A 22,352-nucleotide genomic window follows, 5' to 3' on the forward strand; every position below is an offset into this window, starting at 1 on the left:
TAGATGGGAAATTGCCAACTGACTCATTAGAATTAATCAAGGAGCCCTATTACAGAGAATGATTAGCTGCCTTGGCTTGAGGTCTCCCACCAATTACCAAACATGTAATTTTGCCCTGTATGATTTTTCTGCATGTTAAGAGACAATGAGATGGCTTCGAGCATTCACAGAGGGGCCCAGACCTGAATGCAACCACATGACATCTGGAGATGTTTAGAAAGGTCGACAGCTTTAGAGCCAGGAAAAAAAAAAAAAAAAAAAAAAAAAAAAAAAAAAAAAAAAAAAAAAAACCTGGATGCTAATATAGACTCTCTTCACAGCGTGTATATTAAGTGAATGACATCATCCATCTGGGGCTATTTCCTCATCTGAAAAATAGGGATGCTGCTACCATCTGGGTTGGGGCTCAAATGACATGGAAGATGAAAAGTATCTTGCCCAGCACTATGCATGCACACACACACCTAAATATACAATAAATGTTAGGCTGCTTCTTTCATTTCTGGTGGTTTCAATGGCTTTGATTATAAAAAGGGAGAAAGGAAGAGAGAAAATGAACGAAGACAGGGCAAAATGCAATTGATGGAGGAAGGTTTCTGGAGAACTGAAGGAGCTGGTGTCCCTGAGAAGGAGACTGTATGGAGACAGTGACTGTGGTGTGGAAGGTGTCAAGTTCTGCAGGCAAGGAATAAGGTTGGTAGAAAACATAGGAAGGCGTTATAGGAAGACTTAATCTTTAAGAAGAAAGCATTTGTTGTGTAAGTAAAAGAAAAAAAAAAAATTAGGGGCACCTGGATGGCTCAGTCAGTTAAATGTCTGCTTTTGGCTCAGGTCATAATCTCAGGGTCCTGGGATCAAGTCCTGCATTAGGCTCCTGCTCAGTGGGGAGTCTGCATCTCCCCCTCCCTCTGCCTCTCTGCCTATTTGTTCTTGCTCTCTCCCCCTCCTCAAATAAATAAAATTTAAAAAAATTAGTAAACCATTCCCCTCCATAAAAAGCCATCTGTAAAGCTGCATACTTCCCATAATATACAGTTATATTCAGTAACATTTTAGGGATCTATGTATACACATAAGGAAAGAACATGTTAGTCATTATCTTTTCATGCTAAATTTTTATTTCAATGTTATGCAACTGCATAAGTATAAATATTTGTTCAATATACAACAATTAGGACATCCATAGGGAACTTCTTAGAGAAAATAAGACTGCAAACACTTTATTGCACAGATCCTAACAGACTTTGAAGCTGGTCAACCTACAGCTGGGAGTTCTACCGAGGAGCACATCTTACAATCACAGGAGACTGACTGGAGAGAACACAGGAGAATTCCTACCAGCTGACTGGAGAGGTTTACAACAACAAACAGGTATTACATGAATGCAACCTGAAGTACTCTTTACTCATCCAAAATGCAAAAACATATTTGGCAAAAATGATAATACACTATACAAAATATACATAAAAATATCATTTGTAAACGAGCAGCTAGTTGTGCTTTAAAGGAAACTGGACAGTTAAAAAGCAAAGGCTGTAAACCATGAACTACCTCCCCGATACATCTGTCGAGGTGTCTGGATATAGAAGACTGGGTTATGACAACCACCAAACACAGATATGAATTATAAATGTTGAGACCACTTTGGAAACCCATTTGAGTTCTTTTACAATACTTATTTCTTCTACAATTTCACGACAGAGCGATGGGGAAGAGCTGAAACTACGTGGGGGAAAAAAAATCAGGGGCAAGGAGACTTTTTACTTTTATTTATTTTTTTCCATTGCCATCTCATTGTACAATGAAGGACAACCAAGCAGTCAGTTAAGTTATGCCTTTGTTTTTGGAGCAGGGTTTACAGCCTCACTAAATAATTTATAATCCAGAGGCTGTGCTTAGAGGAACAATTTTATAGCTTGAAGATACTAAGACATCCGAGGGGGTTTGGGTGCCGAATTAGTATTTATTGGTAATATTTTTTTCTCTTGAAGAACAAAACAGAACAAAAATCCTGCTATGGATCCCAAACATCTTATAAAGACTTATCTGTGTGTATTTTCTCTTAGTGCCTTTAGTACTTATGTCAGCAAGTGTCGTCTTACAATATAAAACAAGCCACCAGGACAACTGCAACGAAAACAAACAAAAACCCCCTCAGCACTAAAATGATTTGACAAATTCTACATATTCCATGGTATACAAAATTTAAATAAGGCTTAGCAAAAGTAAAAAGGACACATTCAAGCACCAAATAGCTCCACCGAGTCTTTTTTTTTTTTTATTAAAAAAATGCTGCTCTTTATTAATACAGTATTTATTTTTTTTTTTTTGCATACAAATAAAGAGATTGTGTTATGTAATGTATGGAGCTACTCGATGCATCAGAAATGAATGTGAAACCCAGGAACTTGCTAAAAACAGCAAGCTTCATCTACAACATAAGGCCCCAGCTATGTATTAAAATGTATCTGATGTCCTGATTATTCATTAATATATATGCTATGATGCCAAAATCCACCCCCTTTTTCCCCTCGAAAAAAGCAAAATTTAAAACCTCTTCCAATGCCTGATCCTTCTTACTCGATTTAAGCACTGTCAGATTCGTGTGCAGCCAGTAATTTTCCTTTTTGTTCAAGAGCAGGGCTGGTGCAAAAGTCCTATGAAATGTGTGCTTCTTGGACTAGTGACTCATAGCATAAAGGCCTGAGTTTAAGAGCATGGAAAGAAAAAGAAGGGAAAGTAAGAGCAATAAAGTTGACGTGTGTTTATAGCCCACACTCCAGCGAGGGTGAAGACCCTACACACACACTCACAGACAAGGACAACTGGCCTTTCAGACAGTTGGACCCAGGATCAGAACGTCCACTAATGGCTGTGCAGTGACAATGGTTAGCTCCCTTGGTTCCGGCCATTCCTAACGGAGGAAAGCTTCCAAATGCGGTGATTAGAGTAGTTCTTGCTTTCGGATCTGGAAACACAGGTAGCCAGATACAGTACTACCAAAATCTCCCCTGAAAAGTACACACAAAAACTCACGATCTACTGTATCTAGGACTTTCTTCCACCTTTAACTCTACTTAGAATGCTTTAACTTAGAAAAATGTAGTCTTGAAATATTCTCTTAAACCACAGACCAAAACATGTGGGTGGGTGCATATGTACACGAATAGGAGCGTAGCTCTACTTTTTAATACACCCATTTTTAACCGTTTTGCTTCATTACTACATTATGATAAGTGGTAAAGCAAAAATCTTAACTGGGGAAAAAAAAAACAAACAAAACAAAGCTGTGGTAAACAACGCAATCACAGCAGCAAGGTACCGACTCTCAGTCCCAAACCAAACACATTGCTAGGTATTTACAGAGAAAATCTTTTTCCTCAGCAACCCTCAACTGTAAAGTTTATTCCATTGTTGTTGTTTGTACAAACACTATCTGGTAACAGTTTTACCGGTAACGATCGGGAAGGCAATTGGAAGAAGGTCCCCTCTTTCTTTCCGACTTTCTCTCCCTCTCCCAGTCCATCCGCAGTGAGGCACCAGGCTCTGCCCGGCGGGCGTTGCCACACAGTGCTGGTTTCGAAAGGTAGTCAAGACTCAGGTACACATTCAGGTCGGGTCTCCCTAGTCTGGCCTGGGGCCTGCCCCACTACGAGGCCTTTTTGTGAGGGCTGCTACGCACACTCTCTTTCCCCCGCCTCTGCCGGACCACAAAGTCCTTCTCAGAAGAAAGGGTGATGGGCCGGTCAGGGTTTGGAGCTGGGGACGCCTTGGTGACTTCTCTGCCTGGGTTCTGTTTCCGAGTCTGAGGGGGCTGGGTTGGGACAGGCTCTTTCCCTTTGGTTTCTCCTGCGGTGGCAGTTACTGACAGGGCCCTGTCCCGGTGGCCGGCACCCCCCGCCACACTCGGGCCAGGGTGGTGCAATTCCAGAGTGACGGTGGGGCTCCGAAAAGATGGCAAGGAGTCACTCTTGGTCATGTGGGTTCTGCCATCCCCCCCAGGCAGGGCCTTAGCCGCAGCCCCGCCAGCCTTGGTGGAAGACGCGTCACTGCCACTCGTGGTGGCCTCTCGCGCCCCTGGTCTGGCTTCAGGAAAGCTGGAAGAGTAACTCAGAGACTTCTCCGGGAGGGCAGTGGATCGCAAAGAGCTCTGCCCAGTGGCCGAGGGTGACCGCTTCATGCCACTGGGCTTGCCTGCCTCATTCAGCGGCTTCTGGGCACTCAGCCCTTTCCCCTTGGCCTCTGACAAGCCCTTCCCAACAGCAGCTGCTGGCCTCTCTGTGCCTTTTGGCCTGGCCTCGCTAGATGCCAGGGGAAGGCTGGCCTCAGGCTTCCCACTCTCTGTGGCGACATAAAGTGCTTCAGTGCATTTCTTGCCCTCAGACTTCCTGTCAGTGGTGGTGGTGGCCAGTGAACTTGGACTCACGTCTGTCTGTTTGCACAGAGGTGGGCAGTCTTTCACAGTGGATGGTTTGGGGTGCTTTGGAGACAGGTTTTGCTTTTCACTGACAGTGGCGGGTTTCTGGTCTACCAACTCATCTACTCCTGGGCGTCTCTGCCATGGCAGGAGCGTGGGCTTCTCTAGCCCTTCCGGGGGATGCCCCAAACTGGTGGGTTTCAGCCTGGTGTCTAGAAGACCCCCTTCGGCCTGCAGTGGGACTGAGGGTCCACCTCCTCCCTGGCCCATCGCATCGCTAACTGTGTTCTGGGAACCTGGGAGGGCAGGGAACGCATCCGAGATGCTCTTGCTGCAGCCCTTCCCCTCTCGGCTGGGGCCAGCAGGGGGCTGAGAACCAGGCTCTCTGCCCACTGCAGGACCACTGCTTAGCTTCTGGGAGGAGAGGGCCCTGTCTGGGTGCTTCGACTTTGGAGGGCTCGGGTCAGGGCCAGGCCTGGGCTTGTGGCTGCTGCTTTCACGGTGCGCTGTGGTCGGCTTGGGAGGGCCCTGGAGGCCGGGGCCGGGTTCTGCAGCACAGGGCTTGCCCCCGGGCTCTCCGCCTGAGCCGTGGCTCAGCGAGCTGCTGTGTGGCCGAGCCGCCAGGCCGTGCAGTTCTTTGGTGACTGGGACTGGCTGAGAGCTACCGCTGACATGCTTCTGCGGAGGCTGTTCCTTCCCTTCCAGCTCCTTGGGACTGTCTCTCGGCAAGACGGGGAAACCAGAGAGGAGGTCTCCTCTCCCATTCTCAGGGCCGGGTGGCGGCTGGGAACGCCGGGCTGGAGGGGCTTCTGGCTGGGGCTCCGTGCCACCTCTTCCTCTGCCCAGCTCCTTCTCAAGAGTCCCTGCTGAAGGCAAATGAGAGTCCTCCCTCGCCAGAGGCCTCACCTCCACGCGGCCATCTCTGGGGCTTGCTTTGCCACAAGACCCCCACGCTTTCTGTGTGGGGTGGGGCTGTGTGTAGCAGTCAGGGCGGGGCCTTCCCCCAGAGGGGAGGTTTCTGGAATCATCACGGGTTTTAGCAGCTTCTGGAGGACACAGCTCGGTGGAGGGGTCTCTTTGAGAGTCAACCCTCAGAGCAGACCGCTCGCCTCTGGCTGCGGAAGGGCCCCTTTCAGAGGATTCCCTCCCACTCAGCTTCTCTCTCGAGGGGGTACTTTCAGGGGGCAGCAGGCTGCGGGACCTGGATGGGTCGGTGCTGTGGGGGTTCTGCCCCAGGAAGGGGAGGAGTTTAATGTCGGGGCTGTGGTCTTGGTGTTTGCTGGGGCCCCCCTCCTTCTGCTGGGGATTGCTTTCCATGACCGTCACTGGGCTCCTGGCAGCATGGGAAGCTTTCCTGTCCCGCTTTATGTCTGGCTCAGGCAAGGAAGCTGCTGGTGAATTCTGAAGAGCCCGGCTAGAGGATGGGAACCGGGACTCAAGCAGGTAGGACTTACTCATCCTGAAGCTGGCAGAGGAGGGCTCTCTCTGACCCGCTGTGTCACCCTTCATGCCCCCGCCGCTGGGGAGAGCTGGTGGCACAGAGGGCTCCACATCACTGGCTGGGCTGGGGCTCTGTGCAGGCTCTGGGGACGGCAGCTCTGTCTTGGAGGCCTGAGGTCCAGACAGGAGCGCAATATCCAGAGTGCCCTCAATTGGCTTCAGGCAGGACACGGACCTACCTTCCATCTTATACTCAGAGGGACTTTTGCGGACAGGTGACTCAGGAGCGACCAAGCCCGGCTTTTCCCCTCCACCATCCACCCGGCCAGCGAGGGCCTTGAGAGGGACAAAAGCAGCAGCACTGATCTGAGCCGGGTGGGCACTGCTGATGAATGCTCGGCTCTCAGAGGCTGGCAGGGCCTCCTGCTGTCCACCCACAGCCCGGACTGGGTTCCCAGGCAGGCTTTCGTGGGCACTCGAGGTCATCTTGGGCTTGAGCACAGAGCACGGGCTGTCATCTTTGTCTTCAAGGGACACTTTCTTTCGGAGGTAATCGATGTTGGCCAGTTTGCTGTCTAACTTCTCACATCGGAGACAATCCTTGGCCTGGGAGGCCTTCTCCACGTTCTCCCCCTTCGTGGAGCTAGACCTGTCTGTGGAGTGACAGAGACTGTCCTGGAGGGTGCTGGCAGCAGAGGTGCGCTTGAAGTCACAGATGCCCTGGCTGTGGTCCCCGGGGCCCAGGACATGGCCCGTTGCTGCCCCTTCTGAGGTCACCCCCTCGCTGACCCGAACGCTGGCCTGCTTGTGAAGAGCCCCCTTCAGCAGACTGCCCAGGGACTGGGTCTCCTGCAAGGCCCCTTTGTTTTCAAAATGGTTTGACCTTTCTAAAGCCTTTGGGTATATTTTCTTCTCTCTTTCTTCCAGCCTCAAAGTCGAGAGGTTTTCTAAATCACTACCAAGTCCATGGGATTTCTGTTGGGGTTCCTGTTTCTCCAGGAACCCATCCGGTTTCTTCACTACCACCTTGGCCTTCAGCTTCTCTCGGTCCAGCTCGTCCACAGACTCCTGTCTCCCCAGCTTCCGGGAGACAGGGCGCTTCAGGCAGCCTTGTTCAACGGGCCTGGCGCGGCTGAGTGAGGGTGCGTCACACACGTTCTCCTCCAAGCTCTGCAAGGTCACTTCCCGCTGAGGCTGTTCCCGCTGCACTTCCTCCTGGGTCACCTCCAGGCTGTGCTTGCGGGAACACAGGTGCTTTTTGTCACTGCCATAGGAGGGGGAGAGCTTCTCCTCCGACTGCACGCGCTTGAGCAACGGGGACCTTGGGGGCTCTGCGCTCTTTGGCCTCACGATATGTCTGACGATGGTGGGCGGGGAGTGCATTTTGCTGGGGAAGGCTTGAGCGATCTTGGAATTGCCAAGCGAGTGTCCCAACAGAGGGGATGGTGACCGCTGGGGGGAGGTGGGCTGTGGCGTTGGAGAGGGGGTCCTGGCCAGTGGGGAGAGAGGGATGCTACCAGCCGACTTGCGCCTTCCCGACCGGTAGCGCTGTCCGCTGAGTTTGGGGGCCAGGCCATGAAGGGTACTGGGTCGGATGTGTCCTGACCCTGCTGGGGAATTGGGGGCACTAGAGCTTGGGGAGCTGCTTTGGGAAGAATTAGTACCTGTGGGTAGAAAACAGAAAGCCATGAGCAATGGACTCCTTCCCTTTCCCTTCCATGCTTCCAACCCAAACTCTTTTCTATCAACTTAGATAAAGGTCAGCAAATTGTCTCAGCATTTAACTCTAATGAATACATGCTTTTCAGATACATCTTCCCCACATCAGGGTCCAACCCAGTACTTCCTGTCTTAATGTTCTAAACAACCATATCTCACGATGGCCCCATAAATCCTGTTCACTACCATCTACACCCTCAACCATCTTTCATTAACCTGGAATAAGCCTCCTGTCCCTCAGGAGCTCACATGGTGATTCTGACCACCTCTCAACTCTCCCTTGCTGCGTGGGCCAGGAGACTAGCTCACCTGATGGGAAGTCGGGGGTGGAGCGATAGCTGGGCGTCGGCGACCGGGGAGACAAGCTGTGCGTGGGGGAACCCGGGAGGCTCTCCCCTGAGGACAGGGACCGGTTCAAGCAGGAGAAGCTTCGGCTGGTGTGGAGCAAAGGAGAAGGCTGCTTGGCTAGTTTTTTGAAAAGGGATCTTCTCCTGGAGTGAAAACCGGAGACAACAGATTAGATTCTACACTTGGGGCCTCCCCGTCCCCTGTGCAACACCTCTGCAGTCAGTTCACACCTCGGCAGCATGGACAGCGGTCCCGGGGCAGATCCTACCCTAAGGTGCAGGTTCCCACTTTCAAATTAAAAACCTTGTGACTTAGAAAGGAAGAGTCTTTGATATTATACAGTGGAAGCTCTCCCAATTCTCCAATACTTCAGGCAGAGCTGAGAAAAAAGGAAAAATATAAAACACATGCGACATTTACTCATTTCTTTGTCAGGTTTATGAGGAGGGTGTTTTTGACCTGAAAGCTTCTGAGCATGTACCCTCAGATTCAATAACACAATTTAATTAAGAGGTAATACCAAGTAAATCTCTGAAAGAAAAACCATTATCTTAGATATAGAATTCTTTAATGGTGATACGCTGGGCAGTGGCTTTATCTAGAAGGGGCTGTTTGCGGTGCTTATACCACAGTGGGCTCTTGAAAATTCCTAATGACAATGCAGGCTACACATTAACATAGAAAAAGCGAGAAAGGTGAAGAAAGGTGAACCGAAGCTTATCGTGTCAGCAGGGCACCAGACGCTATGCTGCAGCAGAAGCAAATGTGTATTTAGTGCTCAAAAAGCGTATCTTAAAGCAATAAAAAAAAAAAAAAAAAGAGCTTCTGACGGCTAAGAAATGCAAGTGGCTCTAGAAAGTTCTTTTACCTTTGCCATTATGCAAGCCTCACTCACCCCCACAGTGAGCTTAAGCACACGTTTAAACACTGCTACCCCTTTGGAAAAAGTGTGTTCTGTCTAACTTAAAGCACAATCCAGATACAAAGCACACATTAAAAAAATTTAGGAATCGGGACGCCTGGGTGGCTCAGTTGGTTGGACGACTGCCTTCGGCTCAGGTCATGATCCCGGAGTCCCGGGATCGAGTCCCGCATCGGGCTCCCAGCTCCACGGGGAGTCCGCTTCTCCCTCTGACCTTCTCCTTGCTCATGCTTTCTCTCACTGTCTCTCTCTCAAATAAATAAATAAAATCTTTAAAAAAAAAAAAATTTAGGAATCACTCATTTATCTAATATCTAATAGACTACACATCTCAGAACTGGTGTGTTTAATTTTAATCAAAGCAATAAATGTAGTTGGGTTAAATAATGACATCATCTTATACAGTTCGTAATGAAGAACAGCAAGTGTGCTACTCTGTCCTTGGCACACTTGGCTGAGAAATCACTTTCTACTCCTTGAGCTGTTTCTTCTGTCTGCACATTGCTACAGAACCTCTTTATACTATGTTTTCGTTTTTCAGTTTTAGAAACTATCTATTGACTTCCCAGCACAGAAGATGAGGATTAAGCTTCTCCCCAAGCACCCTTCTGCCTTCTGACCAAATACACTTCCCTTTTTCTATTCCTCCCTCTACAACTAACCCAAAACTTTCAGTTAGAGAAAAGGGTGGTCTTTTTTCCTCTCTATTTTTATATTATAAATACTGTCCACGGCTGGGCTAGGCAAAGCATGATTCCACTTCCTTTCTTGTATGCTTTTGTCTTTCCTGGAATTAATAAGCATTCTTTTTTTCATTTGCTTATTTTCCCACATTTCTATCACTAAAAATCCTCTTAATACAATCAGACACATTAGATCTAAGTAGGCAAAGGAGGGATACTGCTGGGACATCACGCAGGGAGCCCATCCAGACAGCTGACTAGGGAGAAATGTCCCCCCGGCAAGCACATACACGAAGCTTGCCAGTGTGTGCAGAGAGCACAAAAACACTCACAGTGCCTCCCAGATTGTAAATGTGTACCCCAGTTAGATCTTCAGCCAGTAAAACAAAACCTCTTTACTTGTAGGCTTACTTGGATGCTTTTAAGATATAGTTATTTCCAAATATCTGCCATTTAAAAAATTGTATGTTTTCAGGTAATGTAAAGGCTATTATTAAATGTAGATTTAATGCTAAAAACTGCCTGAAGAGCCAACACCTTAAATCCAACTCACCTGAAATGAATTCTAGAGGCTTAAGAAACAGTAAATGGCTTTTCATGGTACTCACACAGTAAAAAAACAAAAAACAAAAACCAAAAAAAACCAAAAAAACAAAACAAAACAAAACACCAATCTGAATTCTCCTACAATATAACTCTGTAAATCTTTTCATTGTGAAAAATAATGCTATTATGAATATGAACTTTAATGTACAAATATCTGTACCACAGCATGAAATTTCTCACAGAGCAGTGGGTCTTTCTCACACAGACGTGTTTAAGTTAAGTAAGGAGTAACTTTCCTCCAACAAGGTATATACCAAAATCGCAAAAATACTGCTTTAACTAACCTTTCTAGACTTTCTTTCTTTTTAGATTTCTTGCTCCGCCTCACCATCCGGCTCTTATAGCTGTTTCTCCTGGCTGGTCCCGTTTTGATTGATGTGTTTTCAAACGGGGTAGTAGTGATTGACACCTTATTTCCACTCTATAAAAAAAAAAAAAATGGGACAGGATTAAAGGGATATTCTGGGAGGAAACAAGATTTGGAACTGGGCTAGGAGATTCAAAGACAAATAAAGATACTTAAAGACATATGTACAAAAGCCTTCCATTTCTAAGTAACCTTTTAATAAAGCAGGAACATCCTAATAGAACACAAAGGGTAGACAGCAAAACGACAGGTTTCTTTAAGAGGCTCTGGACTCCACAGATGTGAGTTCAAATCCAAGTCCTGTGACTGCAGGAGATTGCTTCTCCTCTCTGGGCCTCAAACACCTGCCCTGTCTACCAGCGGAATCAGACCTACCTCACAGAGGCTCATGTGAGGACTCCACGGGATGGAGTTAAGAAAGGCTTTAGCACCAAGTGTGACATGTGGAAAGTGCTCCATAAATAAGTTACCTTCATCCATAGGTATGGAGTATAAATGTGCCCAGGGGCTGTCTGTTCTTGGTTGATTTATTTTACTTTTTTCTCCTTTTTGTGTTTTTCCTTTGACCTAGAAATCATAGACTAGGAAAACTGAAAGAGACTTTTATTTTTAAGTATTTTAAAAGATTTCTTTCCTGTCACCCTAAAACTTGTCAGCTTGCAGAACTGGAAAGTTGATGCCAGTGAGTATAAAACAGCTTCTCTTTAACCAGGTCATACATGGGGAGGTAACTCCTGGCAGATTACTGGGTATTTCACTCACTGCTGGAACAGGACTTGCTGGGAAGGCCCTGAGGTTAGAGAAGACAGTGGAGTCAGAAGCCTGGCTGAGGGGTGCCGAGGGCAGATGGTAAGACTGATTCCCTTCACTCCCACATCAATGACCTCTTCTTGAATTTCTTAATAACTGGGGGAGAAACATATCCTTTCAAAGCCACAGTGGCCCTGATTACCTCGAAAAGACAAGAATTATAAGGAGAAAGCTCTTTTTAAAGGTCTAAGCCTGGGAAACACCTAGCAGTTTAGCTCTAAGTGATAGGAGAGTTGAGTATGGTGGGGGTCAGGGGACTCAACCAAGGAGGACTGACTGCTTTCATGTTAACATCTACTCTGCTGCTTCAATTTGGGAAATAATACATGATATTATAAGAAGTAATTGTAGAGCATAAGTGAAAATAAAAATCATGGAGAAACCTATCACTCAGCTAACACTGATAATATTTCAGCATATTTCTTGATCTCTTTTCGGGTACGTATAAATTATGCACATATACAGACATACTTCAGAAATGATTTTAATCTTAGTTAATCTAATATTTAGCTTTATGTTGTTTTTCCATCTCACATTATACAACTTGGAAAACGTTCCCTGCATCATTGAATGTTCATTGAGAACATAATTTTTATTGGCTGTATAAATAATATTCCATGAGATGGGTGAATCAAAACTTATTTCCATACTTTTCTACTTTTCAATTCTTTTAAGGGTTGTCATAAATAGCCCCATCTATAAATCACTTGTTTTAATCTCTGTCATTTTCCTTAGATTACATAATTAGAGTCAATGTAGCAAATCAAAGGGTCTTTCCAAACTTTTTAAAGACTCTTGGTACAAACTAATACACTATTTTCCAGAAAGTTTATGTCAATAGGTATATTTATGGGCAGCACATATATACCTTTTTTTCCCCCCCAGATTTATTTGAGAGATAGTCAGACACTTAACTGAGTGAACCACCCAAGTACGCCCATAAATACAATTCTTACCACAGGTTTGTCAAAACTGAGTATTAACATTAAACAAATTCCCAATTTTATACAAATAAGCTGTATCAAGTTTTCATCTTCCTTCTTTGATGGTGTCTCATTTATTTTGGTCATTTCTATCTCTTCAGGAGATAATCTGTCCAGGTCTTATATCCATTTTAGCATGAGCAAGTCTTAGTATTTTGACTGATTTGTAGAGTTCTTTGTACATTTAAGACATGTATTCCCATACCTAATGTCCTAATTGTAAAAAACAAAAACAAAACATATATATACATACATGAATATTATGTATATATACATATATAATATGTAAATATATGTGTGTGTATATATTAGGGAAATAGGATTTGAACTGAAACGAAAGGAAAAAAAATATTATTCTGAAAGACTAAACTATATGTTCTGCATGCAAATGCCAAAACTTTAAGAATAACCCTTTATCTGATGGTAAAGACTGACAGTCTATTTCTTGTTTCCATAGAATGTTCAGCTTCTACGTATGAAAGGCCTACCAATGCAGGTTGTTTAGAACAGGATCTTCCCTTCACAATTGCGGGAGGTCCTGCGAAAATAGGAGTCTGTTCTGCATGCCTTAGGTGAATGAAAAGAGCAGCCAGGATGGCTGGAGTTCATCTTTCACTGCCACTCTTTCAACCCTTTTCCATATTCACATACAGACAGGACAGAGACCCTTCGTGACCACTGAGGCTCTCTTAGTATGTGAGTCACTGAACCTGAGTCCAGTTCTACTCTTCCTAACATAATTCGCCATCACCTTTCCTATCTTTATCTACAAGCAGTTAACAATGCCATGCAGCCTTTTTCAAGTGCGTCTTGGGCATTAAAGTGTTTTTCACATATATTCTCTTGCTTTATTTTCACCACCACACCAGGAAGGATGTTTTATTTTTTTACAAATAATGTAAATATTTTACAATAAATATTTGTACATATTTAATAGATACAAATTATATACATTATACATATCCTATATTTAAATTATATATATTTAATATATTATATACAACATATATTTGTATATAATAATATAAATATTTTACAATATTTTACCATTGCACCTGGTGAGATGGGAAAGAATTGTTATCCTTGTATGAAGGATGGGGAAAACAGATTCAGGGACACTGGGGTTTCTTCTTCCCAAGGTCACAGAGCCTAGTGGAAGAGCTCTGGCTCTCTGACCCTTATCACCTGTGCCACTCGTCATGGGCATGGCACGCCCTGGTCCTTCACCTCTCTTGCTCCCCACAGAGCATGGCTTATACTTAATGGGTGGTGGTGAGGGAACCAGGTACTGGATTAACATAGAGAATGATCAACACATCAGACTGCCAAAAAGAAAATGAAGAGATAGAAAAGAAGCATAAACATTTTAAGAGATAAACATAAGTGATAAGCCTACTCATCAGAAAATAGTTATGACCACGTTTTTTAAATCAGAGCACATCAGGATTTAATGCTATACTGAGCTCTCTACAAATGTTCCCTTCCCCTATAAAAGCCAGCTCTGGTTTTCTCTTCCTTGTTTCTATATATGACTTGTTCCGGGGGACCGTTTGCTTGACTGACGTAAATACACTGAGAGAATTTCCCTAAGGAGGAATTACAGACACAGAAGATACAGACTCCAAATATTTCACCAGGAGCATTAATGACAACGAAAATGGTAAACGAATAGAAAAACGACATTTTCCGCCAACAGGGTTAGGAATCGTAAAGCCTGCCACCTGGTGGATGCATTGGCCACATGGAGGGCTGTCTGAGCCGAGTGCAATTTGTCTTACTGGGTCAGTTCCTCCTCAATACTTTCTTCCAAAGAACAAGTGAACTCTTCTAAGAGAAATTCTGTGGTACTTGTTTAAAAAACAACAAAAAAGGGGGCCAGCAGACTGTTAAATGTTCAATTTGTTGACTTTTCCTATTAACTATTTGTGTAATTGTGCACGGTGGGAGGGAAATTGCTTTAAGCTGGCTGAACTCAATACAAAAGCAGGCTAACCGCACTGCTCCTCTCAGCCTGGCTCCACGTGAGCTTATCGGTTGGCCTTGGATAGCTTCCTGAGGTAGACTATTTTTATATTCCTTTCTCTGCATCACACACAAGGGGACTGTTGCGCGTTCTGTAGATCAATGTCTTTGCTCTGCTTCACATCCTCTACAATCCAGCTCCAACCAACCTGCATGCCCCAACCTGTATACAAACCCGGGCTCTTGCCACGCCCGTTTACTCACGTACCTCAAGCACGTTGAGTTTTCTTGCCCTTCTGTCTGCACACACTCCCTCTGCTCTACTGAGACCATAATGCACTCCCTTCCCACACACTAACGCTCCACCCATAACCTCCAACTCTTCCTCCCTGTCTACCCTAGTTTAAGCTGTCTGTCCTTTGGACTTTGGGCCATATTTACAGTCTGTGTCTTTGACTGCAGACCGATATTGGACTGTCTTTCCACATGAACACTGTACTGCATTACTGGCAATCAGAGAACCTCGGGTATAGGGCACTCTGGTTGGACTAACGCCACGCATGTGCTTTGACACCACACAGCAGGGCGCAAACCCTCTTCTACTCCCTCTTAGCAGGTAACCTCGGACTGCTCAGCCAACATTCTCCTGCTTTGATTCCTTCATCTGTGAAGTGGGCGCACACTGTTATTTACAGCACCTACCTCCCAGGGTGTAAGGATTGTGGGAGTTTGTCTGTTACCTGTTATTCTCAGAGTCCTCTGCTCTAAGACCCTTCAGGACCTAACACAATGCTTTGTACATTTTCTGGGCTCAGTGAATAGGTAGGGAGGGTAATAATGACACTATCTTATGGTCTTCATTTTAGTATCTAAAAGTTCCCCAGAGTTCATAGAAAAGAAATTTCTGAAGCAGGGGCTGATGAAGTTTTAGGGCTTCTTGTATGCACTGGGCATTTAAACTAATGCTATCCTGAAAAAGCAACCTGGTTGAATTGGGAGTTTCCTGATTAGGCAGGTAAAGCCAGACACATTGTTATGTGCCTCAACAGGGACGTCACCCACGACAGCAGTGGGTGAAGAAAGATTTTATTGCTTTGGCGAAGTTCTCGGAGAAGGCTAACCTGAAAGCCGAAAGAAGGTGATTAACTCCTGGTGGCAGGAGAGCATGGGAGGCAAAGGTGAAGAAGCACACTTTACGGGAGTCAGAGAGGCAGTGGGGCGCTGACCTGGAGAGTCACAGGATTCTGTAATTCCATGGATCCGCCATGTGAAATGACTGCGGACCTAAGTCCCTGCTCCCCAGCGGGTTTCCCTGCAAGTTGTGAGGGGCAATGAGACCAAAGGTAAAGACCTTAAATGGAAAATGCTTCTGGCGTTCACATTCCAAAAGCTAAGTAAGTACTCTAGGAGCATTTCTAAACAGACACATGGCAGCCCCCACCTTTGCCTAAGGGTGCCACGACATTTCACGAAGCAGCCTGCAAGTATAAACCGTCAAGGAAGCAGCATCCAAGGGAGCGAAACAGAGCTGTTACCCTGGTGCTCCGCGAGCGACGGCATGAGGGCGCCCAGTGTGGGTATCCCTCACTTCACGAGTTGTCCAAGAACTGCTGCTTAAATTTGGAAGAAAGCTGCATGATTACACAGTTCACTGGGAAGATAATTAAATCCCTTGTATCCTTTTTGTTTCATTACACTGGTTGCTCCTCTCCAGTGCTTCCTTTATGAACCAGAGGCAGGATCCTCCGGTTGGCTCTGTGACAGAGACGCCAGGGCTCTCCAACGCGCTGCGGCTGTGTGTACGCAATTTCAGAGCCACACTGACTAGATCCAGGAACGAAGGTGCTCCATGACCAGGGGAGGACACACTGTTACAAATGGGACTGGATTCTGCCAAGAGGCTTTGCCAGAGACCTTCAGGAGAAATATATATTCAAATTCCACAGAAGCAGGTTTTAAAAATCCTGAATCATATCAAATATAAAACAAATTATGAAAATCATCAAATGTCTCAGCCAAGGAAACAAATGCATATTTTCTAAAGATATATATATATATATATATATATATATATACACACACATTTATATATATGTATATACATATTTGTTTATTATTTCTTGTGATTTTATGAGCAGATACATGAAATGACAAAGAGATACACTGTGGCTGGAGCCATGCGGCATATAACAATGCTGTTGTAAGGAAGGCAGGAAGCCAAACTATGTTACCATTTCAAATCCCTTTGACCTTCTTTTAAATGCTAATGCCAAGATCTGAAAAAGCTCTAGCAGGATGAATAACAACTAACAGAACCTCACCTGTAAAACACAGACTTACAATCTAAAACAAAAGGTGAGCTCCTAGAGAAGAGCAACTGAGCATTTTAGAGATAGATAAACAACACCTGTCTCTGCCTGCCTGCTTCTTCGGTGGAGAGGTTTCTATATTGGATATGTACACAGTGGGTGGGGGGACCCAAAACAACTTCCCTGGGCTCTTCCTCACAAAGGGGCAATCTGTGAGCCAGCAATGGAGGCAGCCTTGGACCACAGGAGCAGGGACTGTGAAAGAAGCTGCTGGTCAGACTCATGAGTCTGTATATCCCTTCTAGAATTTTGCCCTGTAGAGCCCGAAGTCATTTCAGGTGACTTCCACAGCCAAAGGACCTCCAAGTCAGCGTCACTGCTGTGCCTCCCATTTCTTGGACACTTATTAGGAGTGAGTTGTTGCACACCGGGTGGACAAAGAATATTATCAAGGATAGATGGGGAAGGAAACGAAAAAACTCAGGTCTTACCCGCCATGTCTTCTGTTCTGTTCGGAAGGCACACTGAAAAGCGGAGCCTAACTCGAGCCATTTAATGTTGAATGGTGAACTGAACGGCACGTACACCAAAGACATGAGTCAAGACATAACAGGAGCAACGTGTGGTACTTGGCGCCTCCCATGGTAACTTTTGGACAGCAGGAAAAGGAGAACCCCATTGTTCACCTCAACCCCACAGTTACTGGGTACCCATCTATATCCAGGTATGAGGTGCATGCTGGGATTACATGGACAGCTTTAAGAGTTAAGATCTGCCCTGCAGGGCTCTGTCGGATTTGCTACGTGTTCAGCACGACCTTCAGCGGATTTCCAACACTGCCTATGGCCCTGCAGCGTTCTCTCAATATTGAGTCCCATCCCTCCAGTGATCAATACATGCATTTGTGAGAAAGCTGGCTAGTGTTAGGTAACAATCTGTAGGAATTTATGAGGGCAACGTCAGGCCCCAACCATTCAGACTTCAGTTTTGAGCCCAAGACCCAAATTTCATTAATAATGTGAATTAATCAATGGCAATAACTTTCTTAAAATCTGCTACTTTACAATGGACATTGGGATATGCCTGCTATTAACTACTCTTAAAAACCTAGGCCAGACTCTTAATTTTTTGAAGAATATATTCTTATTAGCTGTGGGAATGACAGGAAAGGAAAAAAGTCATTAAACTGCCCTAAGTTTTGGGAGGCTTAGCATACCCACTTCTCTGTAGTGCCTTCTAGAGTTCTAATTTTCTTTCATGTTTCAAATCAATGAAATTTCTCTGTGATGTCTCTCTACTCACAGAATATTCTCTGAGAAAGTATGACAGCCCTCCCTCTGACTAGTTAAGTTAAACTTTACGTGCTTCCATACATCTCCTGCATCTCCCATACTTCCCAAGGGCAAGGACTATAACAATTCCTGTGTTATCAACATCTACCATCTACATCCGGCACTGGACTCAGAGCACGTATTCTGAAAATGGTCTAAATGCACATTATTTAAATAGCATATACAAATTAATGCTCTCTCAATACCCTGTAGGTTATTTGAAGCTATGGTTCACACCACCTCTCTGTGTAGAAGTCCCTTACAGACCCCTTGGTGCTCAAAAAGCAAGAGGTCATCCATAAACCTGTGGGTGTGTAAAATAATCCTCCAATTAGAGACTGTATTTCGGATCACAGACTTCTTTTTCTGAACAGATTTTACAGGCAAACACAAACTTCATCTTTGTTTTTACAAGACCCATATTTGGAGCTCTAACTTTATATTCTACAGTCAGCAGGTGACACAGCAAGTAACTCAACAGAAATGAGAGGATCAGTGTAGATTTTCTCCCTCCGCTCATGTCCACGCTTCTTGTGATCTTAACTCTATAAGCTTTATTCAGCTTACAACAGAAAATGATTTATGTTCAAATTCATTTGTATGAGGTGGGGGAAGGCCTAATGATTGCTACCACCCCCTCCTCCATTACTACCTATTTCTGTCATTTATGGTATATGTGCTTATTTTCACAATTCTTTTTTTTTTTTTAAGATTTATTTATTTATTTGAGAGTGAGTAATCGTGCACATGGTGGGGGGAGGGGGAGACAGAGAGGGAGAGAGAGAATCTCAAGCAGACTCCCTGATGAGCACAGAGCCAGATGTGGGGCTCGATCTCATGACCCTGAGATCACAATCTGAGCTGAAACCAAATGTGCGATACTTAACTCACTGAGCCACCCAGAGGTCCCTGTATTCACAATTCTATCTTTCAAAGGAAATTCAACTATAAGAATGAACCTTCATATCTGACCTCACAGTTTAATACCACTTCATCTTCCATTGTACTAGAATAAAACTTAATGATCCTGAAGAAAATTACCCTTAGGATAGGTGATTTCCAAACATTTTACTATGTGAGGTTCATAAAATGGGGGAAAAAAAACAACAACCAAAAAACAAACAAACAAAAAACTTTTGTTATCTGTGATTTAGAATAAGAAGTTCAATTAGGAAGTGACTGGGCAGATATAGGAACATGGTTTTCATGATATAAATAACCAGAGAATTCATATTCTCTTCTCCTTTATATTAAACCTTAGACTATTAAATAGCTTTCTCAGTGATAAGACTGAGTATGTACCACAGAGAAGAACTATAGAACTTAAGGAGAGAATTCTTGGTACCAGTTCTTTCTGATGACCTGCTTTCCCTGTATGGCATGGACATAAAAAGATAATACCTTTAGCAAGAGCTCTATAACTTCCGTGTGGACAAGTCCATGCACCGGTTCTCCATTGATGTGTGTGATCAGATCCCCAGCCTTCAGTCCTGCCTGGCATGCTGGACTTCCTTCTTCTACATTCTAAAGTCCAAGAACAGAGTACACATTCATAAGCCAACAAATGGCAACCCTAACATCTGCTGTTTCTTCTGGGAGAATATTCTGAATTTATCAGCAAATGATCCTAAGCGGAAATCAAGAAGGCATGGTTATTATTCCTTTTCTGTCATCATCCTAAAATAGGACCATTCCTTACAAAATTTCAGGTGAGTGGAGAAGGTAGTTTTGTTTTAAAATAAAAGAAGATCAGAAAAAAGATTACAAAAATAAAACCAAACCAAACCAAACCAAAAAGCCCCAAAAAAGGAACGTGGCAAGAGGACAATCTTTGACAATTTCCACCAGCTTGTTATGCAGAGTGGACAAACAGGAAAGCTTGACAGAATTATGAGAAATTACTAGTTTTTTGTTAAATTCAATGCCCACTCCCCATAAAGGGAAAGGGCATGAACAGGTCTTCAATGTCAGCTTAATGGAAAAACAACTCATAGATCAGCCTCCCAACTTATTCATTTTCCAGGATGGGTGGGAGTGGAAATGAACGAGGATGAGAGGCTGGTGGTCTTACCCAAACAATATGGTGCACCGTGTAGATGTCACTGTCTCCCACATACACCCGGATGGCTCGGATGGTAAAACCATAGTTCTTCCCAGAACTGTGGATCACAACAGGCTGATGTGGACTGGCGGACGCTGCTGATGAATCTCGGCTGGGAGAGGAGTCTCGTGAAGAAGAAGGGTCCGAGGACAGGGAATGGGGGGACATTGGACTCCCCAGTGGAGAAACAGCAAACATATCTGCAACACAGAAGCCAGGCATCAAAGCCAATCCTGATCACACAGATGTCTGTGCAGTCAGCCCACAACGCATCAGCCCTGCCATGACTAGGAGCTTGGCTGCAAGACCAACTCATTCATGTCTCATCAAGAAATAATATAAAAATACTTATTTAACTAGCATGGCTTTCTGAACAGAGGCTATTAAGAGAACTTCAAAAGTGTCTATTTTAACTAATTTTTCAATGAATTCTCTGAAGTTATAATTTCTTATTTCCTTACACTAATTAAAACACACCCAAAACCTAGCTCCTACCTGGCTGTGATAGTTCTAGTTAGCATGTTTTATTTTAATTACAGAAACAAATCACAGATGCACAAATTTCAAGTATGCCTTTACACAGAGAATACTGTGTGGCCCAGAGTAAGAGATCCTCGGGCTTCAAATCTTGCCCTCAACAACTTGAACACGGTTCTTCTCAAACATGCACGGTTAGGAAAGCCATTTATCAACACCCCAGTTGCTTTCTATAGTATTACTGAGCTAATACTCATGAAGCGATTTTGATCAAGCAACAGGGCAATGTTAATTTCTCAACGAATCACTCCTCATTCCTCTGACTACAACTGATTGTCTTCATATGTTACCTACAATTCTGACAATGATTCTGAGAGGATAATGCAGGTGAAATAGAGAAATTTTAACAAACACTTTGTTCACCTTCCACAATAGCAATTCTACTCTGTTCTTCTTGTTTAAGAAGCAAACACACTTCTAATTTAATTGTTGCCATTGCGTTCCATCTTATGAATCTGTGTGAATCTAAACAGATCTTAACTGGTCACAGGAAACTGGGTGTGTGTTTGACAAGAAGAACAATCCAGAGAAGACACTGAGGTTGCAAGGGTGAGCCCCATGGGAGCCAGCCGACTGAGCCCCAGGGCTGCTGAGCCTCACCAGGTGCACTGAGTCCCCTGTGGACACAGAGAGCTCAGACTATCCACACTATCATTTCTTCCCGTTCTTAGGTCTGGCCAAAGTCGAACAAAGCTAAGTGTCTCACTACCATGCTCCTTCATTTTGTGACTGCACGCGGCATCTTGGTTCTCTTTTGTTGGCTACCTTTTCTCTAAAGGTCAAAAGACCAGGTGAGGAGACACACACCACACACCGGTGGGCAGTGAACTTTGAACCATGCAAGCAGGCACAGGACAGAGTGGACACACACATACATTGAACCTGCTGGAAAGCCAAGTCCCTGACCCCTTCCCTCCCAAGCGGAACAGCTGCTCTACTTGACTAAGATTTGGACCTTCTCAGCACCTTTCGAAAGCGAACTTACCTTCCCCACCACAGCTGCTCGGGGGCCACTGCCTTTGGGTTATGAGCAGTCATTCAAACAAACTAGGTGTTTGTTTTATGGTACTAGAGGGGATGTCTCCCAGCAAAGATATACTAGAGGGAGCAGTACCTCCACGGAAGCAGTTGTTTCTGTCAAATGTCTTTCTGCACAAGCAGGAAAATTTTGAAACAGGAAATTTTGAAAATATCAATGATTCCTTTTAGACATGGTCTGTATTCTTCCCAATGCAAGCTGTCTGCAACAGAATTCAGTTACTACTTGCACTCCCTTGCCGCCATTGGAACTACCGGTAAGTCACCAACCCTAGGGTGTGTATTTCATCTTTTCCAGTGGAATTGCTGTGGACTTGGTGATTTGTGGAGGCAAAACCCAGTTATGGAAAAATATTGCAATTCCACAAAACCATCATTAAGCAGTTTTCCAATACATGGAAGAAAATGATTTGACTGCCAGTAGGAGGAAGCATAGCTCAACAGACAGCGTTGGGAAAAAGTAGAACTTCAGTGCTGTCTGTGACTCTCTGCATCCCTGGAAATGAAAAACTTACATCCTCCATGTCTATTTCCTCATTAATTAGATGAGGAAAAACTATACTTAGCTTTCCAACACAGATGCTATAAGCAGCTCAGTAAAGTATATAAATGATGCCCCATCTCAAGAAGAAAAACTATTCAGAGGAGGTAAATTTACTACTGAACTTGGGGAGAGAGGAGCAGAACAGGAAAGAAAACAAATATAAGAAGGAAGGCATTGTGGGAAGGAAGCCTGCCTCCTCTCCCGATGCAGAAAGAAGCCAGAAGAAATCAGCGAC

The 22,352-nt window shown here is 44.5% G+C and overlaps 1 protein-coding gene across 11 annotated transcripts in view; it reads right to left on the reverse strand.

The window, feature by feature from the left end:
* Positions 1-1,100: 1,100 nt before the first annotated feature.
* MAST4 (microtubule associated serine/threonine kinase family member 4) overlaps positions 1,101-22,352 on the reverse strand; it is a 562,814-nt gene continuing 541,562 nt past the window's right edge. For all 11 annotated transcript variants that reach the window (XM_045075267.1, XM_013062463.2, XM_045075266.1 and 8 more), the window contains 5 exons: positions 19,969-20,198; positions 19,299-19,421; positions 10,420-10,556; positions 7,886-8,067; positions 1,101-7,521 (listed from right to left, as the gene is read on the reverse strand). In XM_045075267.1, coding sequence (XP_044931202.1) covers positions 3,650-7,521; positions 7,886-8,067; positions 10,420-10,556; positions 19,299-19,421; positions 19,969-20,198 — 4,544 coding nt within the window. In that variant the 3' untranslated portion in view covers positions 1,101-3,649. The remainder of the gene's footprint in view (positions 7,522-7,885; positions 8,068-10,419; positions 10,557-19,298; positions 19,422-19,968; positions 20,199-22,352) is intronic.

Source organism: Mustela putorius, unplaced genomic scaffold (genome assembly GCF_011764305.1).
Source record: "Mustela putorius furo isolate JIRA1106 unplaced genomic scaffold, ASM1176430v1.1 tig00000145_pilon_pilon_pilon, whole genome shotgun sequence".
NCBI lineage: Eukaryota > Metazoa > Chordata > Mammalia > Carnivora > Mustelidae > Mustela > Mustela putorius.